Source organism: Lygodium microphyllum, chromosome 5 (genome assembly GCF_053477565.2).
Source record: "Lygodium microphyllum isolate KBCC chromosome 5, Lygodium_microphyllum_v1.1.10, whole genome shotgun sequence".
NCBI lineage: Eukaryota > Viridiplantae > Streptophyta > Polypodiopsida > Schizaeales > Lygodiaceae > Lygodium > Lygodium microphyllum.
The window spans coordinates 128392134-128402399 of NC_141139.1; the positions used below are offsets into that span (position 1 = coordinate 128392134).

Here is a 10266-nt window from a genome sequence, read left to right on the forward strand (position 1 = left end):
TGTTGAAAATTCGAGTGGTGCCTCAAAGCCTGAGTGGCTAGACGTAGATGACTGGCGTAGACTCTGGGAGGAGGCTATCAAGGACGTTGAAGGCAGCAATGCGAGGCAACGATGGTTTTTCTTTTGTTATTCTCTCTTATTTTTTTGCAATATCGCTTCTACTGACAATCATGTTTCTAACAGTTGTATTTTGTTTTCTTTGCAGCACTCTATCACAAACCGCAATCCCACCGGCCTAAAGACTCGATTTTACAGAGAAACACAGTCTCACTGTATTGATTGATAGACTCAATGCAGGCGGCGGCCCAATAAGTCACTCATCTCTCTTGTTCATAGTTACTATTTTTATTAAAATACATTATGTATGGTGGACTAATGTGTAGTTTTTTTTTTTTGCAGAGTTCGTTCGATACTCCTTTGTGTCAGGACGAGCTTTCGGATGGCAAGGATTTATAGCTCACGCTTGGATTCGTGGAGCGCACATCCTCTTCCTTTTTGGTCCTGTGATTTATGTAAGTATTTTCGATGCACTATGTTATTATCATCCTTTGTATCTTGCTATGATTCCATGAGCTTTCATTCAACAATCTTGTATTTATTTTATGTATCAGTCTTGTGAGTTCAAGTACATTTTGCCTTCATTTTGACGACCATTGTATACTTTACATGTAATTCATTTGCAGAATGTAAATACAGCACATAGTGCAAGCTGCCCTGCCATAAATTTTTTTCTTTGTAACTACCACTATTAGCATTGCAAATTTACTACACTTGTTGCTATTGTCGTCACAAACCATCGCTATTTGCGTCGTTATTTGCTTCCCTCAACTCCATTTCTCATTAAGTGCACAAGAAAAGCCTCATTTTCCCATCTTAGTCTTTCAACCTCCATAGCCAGCCAGAGCTGATGTGAGAAAAGGAGGCCATATCAACTCCTGATTTCTTCTAGGAACTTCTTCCCCAACTCAAGATGCATCATCACATTGAGTCAAACGTGGACATTGGAGGCATATCATGCTAGCGTTGTAGAGAAATGCTAACAAGCGTAATCTAGGCAGCGTGACGTTTAGTGGCTTGGCACAATTTACAGAGGTAGTGCAATCCTGGTGACTATCATAGGGCTTTGGTAGATCCTTAAGTGGGCCTTCTAACCCTGAAAGGGTTTGGACTAATTCCATCCCTATTGCTCACATAGAGCAAAACCCTAACTGGGTATCTTGTTGGCATCCATAGCCAAAGCTTGGTCTTTTGAAAAATTTCACTTATTGAAATAATCAACAGTGATTTTAACCATTGATTTAAGTCTTGTGGAGTCTCTTGCAAATTTGGAAGCTCTATCTCAGGCTCAAAGGCGCTTGGTGAACATCATTAAGCTTGTGAGAAATCCAACTTGTAGACATATACTATGAGATGAGTGCTTATAAGCACTAATGTTACGTCTCATAGTCATGATCCTACTTTTAATCAGTATGTGGAAGATGTTTTACCCTAAATCTCAATCTTGAGGAGATTAGTCTCTATCTTAAGCATATTCATTAAGTGCCTAACTGTCATTGTAAGGCTATGTGTAGGAATAAACACATAGACTATTGTCCTTATCCCTCATTTCATCTTGGAACACATCACATTTGAGCTTGCTATGTATTAATAATCTCTTTTGCTTTCACACTTATTGGCTATTGTGTAAAGGACTAGACACTGCCATTACCTAGAGCAATCGATAAGACCTTCCTATCATGGCCATGGCTTATGTTGATGTTAGACCTCAAATCTGTAAGTTTGATAGAAAAGATTTTCATCCATGGTAGGTACTAGTAAAGTATAAAATGATGAAATGGGGCTACTGGCCCTTCATCAAAGGGACCAAGGTTATTGATCCATCAAACCCACTTGATGGAGAAAATGATGAAAGAGCCCAAGCCATAAACATGCTTCATCTAGGTGAATCCCTAATCCATCACATTGACCAACTCTCCATTGCCAAGGAGAAATGGGATGAGCTTGAAAAGCTTTATGGTGCTAAAGAAAAAACTCTAAAATTTTCCTTAATATTGAATTCTTTAGCTTGGAGTACAAACAAGGAGAGAACCTAGGTAAGTTCATTTCTCACATGAAGGGACTCATGGCACAACTATCCTCAGTTCAAGCTCCAATTCATGATGAAGATGCCATTGTAATTCTCTTGAAGCTGTAAAGAAGGTATTTCCAACCCTTGTAACTACCCTTACAAATATCCCTAATTCAATCAACCTTGGAAAGCACCATCCAATCTTGTTTGGATGAGGAGAAAAGAAATCAGAAAGAAGGTAGCACTAGTCAGGCATCCACTTTAACAGGCGTAACCAAGTCTTGGTTCATATTGTCAACAACTGTTGGAAACAATATCCTAACAAAATGAAGTGCAACAAATGTAAGAAGATAGGGCATATACCAGTAAATGTCCTACCATCCCTAAAGTACCAAAAGAAATGGAGGTCAACTTTGTCTCCAACCCACCTGATGATCAACTTTTCTAAATCTATAAATCCTTTACATATAAGTACTCTTGTAGCTTGATTTATAAAGGCTTTCCACTTTGTTTGAGGAGGGGCATTAACATGTCTTGTAATCCAATGCCACTTTGGCAAAGGGGGGGTGTTGAGAGATAGACGTGTGAACCCTATGTATGCAAGGGTGGATAAGGGTAGCTGGGTGTGAATGAACTGAAAGGCAGGGGAAAACCCTAATCCTAGCCATCCAAAGGCTATTTAAACAACCTAAAGGTCACTCTCAATGTAGAGGAGAGTGTACTAGTTGTACTTGTGAACAACTCAATAAGCAAGATCTTCTTCTTGTACTTGAGCTCTCTCTCTCCCTCTTGTGCACACTCTCTTGCTCTCACTTTGATATTTCAACAAAAAAGTGGGGTTTTGCTTGTATGTGTCCCTTACTTATGAACTTGAACCCCATAAAAAGCAAGACTTAGCCCAATCGACAAAGCACATCTAAAAATGAAGATACTTTACTAACTATTTCTAGCAAATCCATGTGCAAATATTTTGTATATTGGCCACTTAGTCTTCTCACTAATTTCATCATTTCTCTCACCTCCTGTTTGATGCATGCATTGGTTTCTCTCTCCTTTGAAAGACATATATGCTCGCACTAGAAGTGAATGAGACTAAGACCCACCATAGCTGTGAACATGGGTGACTCTCTCATGTAGGTCTATCAACGTGTGAGGGGTGTGGCTCTTACATTACTCAATGGCCTTTTTCAAGTCTTGATAGATAAGTTCAGTTGGTTAAGTGTACCAATCACATGTGATATGGTGGGACTTGACTACATGCTCTTACACAAACTAAAGCTAGTCACTCCATAGCTTCAACTTTCTATATTTGTGATAAAATACAAATGCAGCATGTGAAATTTGAATGGCACACATGTTGCAAGAATTCAATATGATTCATGTGTGGGAAAGACCTAAACAAAAAATGGGACAAGGGTTTTTGTGGGCGGGGCGGGGGCGTACGGGGGTCGATGAAGATAGGGTCGGGGTGGAGGAAAGATGTTCCACGATACAGCTTCAAAGAGTGCAGAGACAACCAGGAGGCTTGCCTAGAAGCACCGGGACTTGTCTGTTCGAGGAGACAGATCGTGCTCATTTTCTCGAGAGGGGCCCCTCCTCAAAGGTTGCTAACGTGGCTGGCTGGTAGTTGGGACCAGAGGCGGCTTTCAAAGAGAACAAACACACAAAAACACTACAAAAATCGAGTTAAGGCAAGGCAGAGTTCCTTAAGGCTTACACGAAGGGCTAAGTGGAAAGAAGCCTGCCTGTGAGAAGAAGGAATCCTGTCAAAACGAGCGGATTATGCAGTTGTTTTGCTTTGATGAAACGGTGCAAGGAATCCCGTGATTCCTGATTTCAAACAGGGAATACCATGCTTTTACAGAACGAGACGGTTGAGAGGGGAATGCGTGGGTTGCTTACATGATAGAGAGAGATTCGAGGGGAGAGAGGAAGCAAGAAGCAAGGATTTTGAGTGCGACAAGATTTGTGGGTCTCTTATCGCTAGAAGGGGTGGCTCTGGTTCTCCTTTTCATCTGTTAAGAAAGATTGTAGGTTGCGGTAGTAGCGAGCAAGCAAGGATCGCAAGAGTCCTACATATGTTTGAGAGGAGAGAGATCGGACTCCAGATCATATTTTCGCTGAGAGATTTGAGGGGAGAGGGAGAGGGGGAGGGGAAGGATTTTGAGTCCGAGAACATTTGTGGGTTTCTTAGTGCCTAGAGGGGGGTGCCTCTGCTTCTTTTTCTCTCTCTGCTTTTTTTTTCTCTCTGTTTTCGGAGATAGGCTAGTGGGTTGTGGTTAGAAAGATCAACAAGGAAGGTTGCTTGTCAGTTGTGCTCTCTGGGAGGGAACGAGTTGCCAGGGGGACTCCTCTATTTGTGTGACGAGAGAGAGAGAGAGAGAGAGAGAGGGGCAACAGGCACAGGAACCTCTGCTTTGAAGCATTCTGCTTTGTTTTTTAGGGTGCGCGCATAAAGCTCGGTAGAAAAGGTGTTGGGGAGTACACAGCTTTTATAGCGCCGCCCACAAGTTAGGTATTAATTCGGTACTCTTAAGTCTTAATTAAGAAGAGGGACTCGGGAGAGGAGATTAGAGAACCCACCAAGAAAAAAGAAGCGAAGAAAAAAGACGCATTTACACTGCACAGGAGAGAGAGCGAGAGAACCAGGAGATTCGACAGGAGTAGAGTTGAGACAAGGTCTGATCTTCCCGCCTGCCCTCCCGACCCTTTCCACAGCGGAGACATCAGTCCCAGGTTTGTTTGGACACCCACAAAGAAGAAGACGCCGCTAGGCCCTTCACTTGCCGTCCCCTGCTCTAGGGTTTCTTCTCCCTCGGCGATCTTCTTTCTTGCGCCGTCTTTTGATCTTGCCGGCTTCGGGCGATAAATTCTCTGCACAATTCAGCATACAAAACGTCTCTGAGGCTCCCTCCCCGATCCTTCCCACCCCCCAACCCAAATTCTTCGTAATCCTACGGTACAGGGCCTGTCATATCTTTGACGTTTTGCAGCAAGAGACGGGGACTTATCAAACAGGCAGAGGTTCTTGAGACAGGCAAATCAAATAAGTTGTGAAACAGAGCAGGCATCATCACAAACCGCAGTCTCTGATTTCACGAAGGTTTCTAGTGGTTCTCTTGTGAAGGAAGGGCAAGCGACTTTGGAGCATTGCTTGTATGCCTGCGACCTAGAAGGCTCCTGGTTCTGATTTGTGCAGAGCACGTAAGGGTTGTGCAGTAATTGCACTGCGCAAGCCAGGTATCATGACAATGAAAGGCGGACATAGTCGATGGCGCTATCGGCATATGATGTGGGTCTTCAACAACCGGATTAGGGTCTTGATGGGCCTGTGTGTGCTCATGGGTCTATTCATTCTTGCAGGCCGTATGTCCTCCATTATGGGATGGCATCACCGAGTACATGATTGGGACAGGTAAGTTAAAGGCCTCATAATGTAGAACAAGTTTCTTATGATTTTGCTCTAGCATATCTTTATGTGTAAACCTTTGTATATGGATGCTCATTCCTAAGACTTCTTCTTGTTTTGTGGTTTCCTGTTTTAGTCTTGACCTGAAGTAACTGTTTGCAATGCTTGTTTGGTTTTTTGCAGTCAAGAGCGCTTTACTGTATTAATCAATACTTGGAGACGCCCTGACTTGTTGAAGAAATCTGTACAACATTATTCTCTCTGCCCAAACGTGGATTCTATTCGAGTTGTATGGAGTGAGTCCACCGACCCACCATCTGATACTCTTCTGTCAGATTTGCGATTTTCTGTAAAGACTGCATCTAAGAAATCTTCTCACAACATCAAGCTGAAGATTGATATGCATGATGAGGACAATCTCAATACAAGGTTCAAGCCTTTGGATGGCCTTACAACGAATGCAATATTCTCTGTGGACGATGATGTTGTGGTTCCCTGTGATACCTTGGCATTTGCTTTCAGTGTATGGACTAGTGCACGTGACAGTATGGTGGGTTTTGTACCAAGGATGCACTGGCTTCAGCCAGAGGTGACTGAAGTGTTCATTGTTTTTTCAAGCTTTCATTTATGAGGTGAAGTTCTGACTATGCTTGTTCCTGGTCTTTTCAATCAGAAACACGATAGACATACACGCTATGCTTACGGTGGCTGGTGGTCTGTATGGTGGACTGGAACGTACAGTATGGTGTTGTCAAAGTGTGCATTTATTCACCACAAATATCTTGACCTCTATACTAATCATATGCCTGCCCAAATCAGAGACTTTGTGACGAGGGAAAGGTCTGATGCAGTGCACCTATTTTGTAAATGATTGCAGTAGTTTTTACTGGCTTTTAAACAGTGTCCTTTTGAGATTGATGTTTCAACACCTTTACAGGAATTGTGAGGATATCGCCATGTCATTTCTTGTTGCTAATGCTACTGGTGCTCCTCCTATATGGGTGAAAGGTGCGTCATTTATTTGATATTTTCCTTGGCTAGGATGTCTGTCTTTTAACTGGTTGTCTGTATCATCTGGAATACGTGTCTTGCCTTTTTTTGGTGGGGGAACTTTGTTATCAAGTTCCTTACACTCTTGATTCGAAATTATACCTGGCTGCACATCTATTACTGGGCACATGCTTTTCTGCCCAGAGTATCTTCGGCTGCCATTCTCTATGGGAGAGTTACTGCACGTGGATGGCAAGCCATAAAAGCATCTCTTGTGGCTGCTGTTAATCTTGTTTGATTTTGAAGTGACAAGAAAACGAGGTTTAGTAAGAAATGTATTGAAATGAGTGTAATTGCAAAAGAAATAAATCTTTGATGCTTCAGTATTCTGCTGTTACTGAATGGCTGGAAAGGTGAAAGCTCCCAACTCCTACACATATTTCTTACTTCCTTCATGTAAATGATTTTAGTGTCTTTGATGCTCCAATACTTTGCCATTATGAAATGGCTGGAAAGGTGGAAGCGCCCAGCAGTATACATAGCATGTTCCTGAGCTGCACCTTTTCAGGCATGAGACATGTGCAACTCTTCTAGTAAGGCTTAGAAACAGTGGAAAATGCTATTTCTTCTCTTTTGTAATAATCCTTTCCGCTGTCTAGAGAATTTTCCACCTATATGGACTTTCAGGATTGCCAGTCCAGAGAGAATTGTGGAAACTCCAGTTGAACATTCTCTCTGAAGCTTAGAGTGTTTACTCTGTACAAAAGGAGTAGCCATTTAAGCATTTCCATAATCGTTACAACTTTGTATTTATGGTACATATAAAGAATCTAGGGCCCCATCATACTTCTGCAGAGGCTTTAAGTCTTTTAAGTTCAAGAGGTTCCTATTGTGTATCTTGCAAGTTTCTTTACAAAGTGAATGGCTTAGGTTTTCAATGACTTTTGAACTATTTGGATCTGTTCAATAAGTAACAGTTCTTTTCTAGCAGGAAAGCTGTACGAGATTGGAACTACTGGAATTAGCAGCTTAACGGGTCACAGCAAGCACAGGACAGCTTGTTTAAATACTTTTGTGGACATGTATGGACGGATGCCTCTTGTCTCCAGCAATTTCAAGGCTATGGATGCTCGAACTTTGTGGTTTTGGTGAATCATGTGAAATCTTCATTCTTTCTAGATGATATTTTTCCTTCTCAAGAGGATCTGCTGGCTGTAACATTTCTCCTGTGGGGGGAGTCCTGGCTTTGTATACTAGCATTCACTGAGATCCACTTGATTGGTTCTCCAGGCTTCCATTGGATTTGAGAACAGTTTCAGAGGTTCCTTACTGCTGATTGTGTTGCCATGTTGGACTTTTGAATTGATGATAGACACATTCTTTTTGACAGCTTCATGAGAAGATCGTGTTGATATCGGCAGAAAATTTTTCATATGATGCCCTTAGTGATCCCCCCCTAGAAAATCTCAGTATTACATGGTGCAGATATGTACAAGATACTTGACATACGAATGTTGTTCAGTAATCAGGTTTCCCCGCAGATGGAGCCTTTTACTGCATTCTGAACTTGGAAGTTTGAAGCTGGAGGCATTTCTGGAAATGTGCTTGAGCTTCTTTCGTTCCTGCTTATGGACGAGAGCATGTTGAGCTAGCCTGTTCTCGAGAATTCTCAAATGCTGTAAACTTTTTGAAACACAGCACACACATATTGAAAGTTGCCCTTCAGAGGTCTTTCTAGAACGTGTGCCATGTCTCTTTTGCACATTCTCTTTTCTTAGTTAATAAGTTGTAATTAGAGTGGTAGTTCTTAGAGTACTTGTTGCAGGGGAAGAACTTGTCTCAGAACTTATGACCAAATGGATCTGCTATAGGATGCAAGACAGAAGCTCTGAATGTTGATCGTAGGACTAATGTCGAAGTATCTTAGAGCTGCCTGCGAGGACAATGGATTCTAGTGTAGTGTCGGGTTGAAGTCATCTATGTCTCTCTTCACATGGATGTGCATCTGCTCATGAAATGGTCTCTGACTAGTTGGTACTGACTGCACCCAATCCCTGTGTACTTGTCTCTTTACTTAGACTTGCTGTAGCAGCTGCCTATCTTGGAAGAATAGACAGGCAAGTCCAAACAGTACAGGGTAAGAGAAGTCTTGTAAGGAATTTTTGGGTGAGTTCTTGTGGGGGCTTGCTTTCAACGGTTGAGGAGAAAACCATTAGTAGTTTCCCTCTTTGGTGATAGCTACACATCATTTAAATTTAGGACTCCAAAAATGGATTGGGTCACTTTACTTGTGGGCTGTGATCTTGGTTGCACTTGAGTTGCTCCTGTCCCATGGTTGCTGGTGTGTGGGTGACCCTTGCATCAGCATGTTTGATTTTTGGTGGTTTGGCCACTGCCTTGACCACTTTGTTTTGTGATGGTTCTAGAAATCGGTATGTGATTAATTGAGGTGATGGCCATCACGATGGTGTATAGGCAACTTAGCTGAGAGAATAGAAATGCATGATCACTACATTGCAATTGAGGGTGCTAGGTTCAAATGTGGATTTGTTTGGTACTTAGTGGCTTAAGAAATGGGATGAGGAGAAACTACAAGAGATCTGTTCCAAGTGGATATTGTAAATTCACGAATGGAGGTGTATCTTGTGAATGCTCCAAAGCTTAATTTGAAATAGGATGCAATGAATGCCAAACCAGAGTATTAATGCACTTGTGTCAATTGTGTCATGTTCAGAAAGCATATTAAGCAACTTGGGGATTGGTCTACATGTCTTACAGTAGCGAACCATATGGAAATTGTGGATGGCAAAACGTTTTGAGCATCTCCACAAGCAAGAGAAGAATCACTCAATGCATCACTCGGGGCAATTACCATATTAAGTTCTCCCCTCCACCTAACATTCTTTTCAGACCTTATTCTCCACTGCTTGCTCATTTTTGCCTCATTGAATCTGTAAATATTAACCACCTCAATCTCCTAACCACCCTAGTCGACAATGATAGGCCATCCTCTTCTCAAGGTTTACGCAGTAGCATGCCCCTCCTAGTCTAATGAATTTCCTACTTTTTGTAGTTTAAAGAGAGTTTTGGGAATTGAGGTACATAGAATGATGACTGCAAGAGCAAGATTCTCTTAGTTGATGCTTCTAAGTAGGGGAGTACTAGATCCGTCTCTGAAGGACATACTATTGACAAATTGAGTTATATCTTATGCTTAAATTTAAGTTTAATAGGAGTGTATGTATCTCAAGACTTGGAGTAATCCACACAAAAGTGGTGACCAATGGTATGGGACCCCCTTCTTCAATTAAAAATGCATTATAAATTGATTAGCTCTTTAAAATAGCCTTGAAGCATGTAGATTATCTAAAGTTACATTAAATGGAACTTTAGTCTTACAGAGTGGTCATGTCCTATAAGCCAAAATTCTAAATTGGGAGGATCCACTCATCTATAAATAGATAGGTTGCCCATCATTTACTCTCATCCTAATTTGGGAAGATCCACTCATTTATGAATATAGATAGTTTGCCCATCACTTAATCTCATCCCTTGTCGTGTAGGTCTCCACCATGTCTAGTCCATTGTGATTGTTGCCATGTCATCACTAGTCCTTGATGCCTTGTTCATTATTGATGCCTTGCTATTGAGTCTCTTTTCGTGCATCATTCATCTTGCGTTTTGTGGTTATTGCACTCCAAATCCATCCCCAGTGGATGTCACATTGCGATTCTTCCCTCAACCCACTCCTATGAGAGCCATCGATTGTTAAACATCTTTGCTGTTGAGCATAGTTACA

General features: G+C 41.7%; 1 protein-coding gene across 2 annotated transcripts; it reads left to right on the forward strand.

Annotated features, from left to right (window-relative positions):
• Positions 1 to 3543: 3543 nt before the first annotated feature.
• Positions 3544 to 8216, forward strand: EPC1 (Nucleotide-diphospho-sugar transferases superfamily protein). Of its 2 annotated transcripts, none has more exons than XM_087678386.1 (5): positions 3544 to 5483; positions 5661 to 6066; positions 6151 to 6317; positions 6415 to 6485; positions 7456 to 8216. In XM_087678386.1, the coding sequence occupies exons 1-5, from the start codon at positions 5314 to 5316 to the stop codon at positions 7617 to 7619; spliced, it is 978 nt and encodes a 325-aa protein (XP_087534512.1). In that variant the 5' UTR covers positions 3544 to 5313; the 3' UTR covers positions 7620 to 8216. The 2 variants fall into 2 exon arrangements, with proteins under 2 accessions (XP_087534512.1, XP_087534513.1); XM_087678387.1 differs by having other exon boundaries at positions 3546 to 5483; positions 7459 to 8216.
• Positions 8217 to 10266: the final 2050 nt, after the last annotated feature.

Coding starts and splice junctions, on each gene's coding strand:
- EPC1 (XM_087678386.1), top strand. CDS start 5,314: ATGACAATGAAAGGCGGACATAGTCGATGGCGCTATCGGCATATGATG. Junction 5,484..5,660: donor CGAGTACATGATTGGGACAG/GTAAGTTAAAGG, acceptor GGTTTTTTGCAG/TCAAGAGCGCTTTACTGTAT. Junction 6,486..7,455: donor TCCTCCTATATGGGTGAAAG/GTGCGTCATTTA, acceptor GTTCTTTTCTAG/CAGGAAAGCTGTACGAGATT.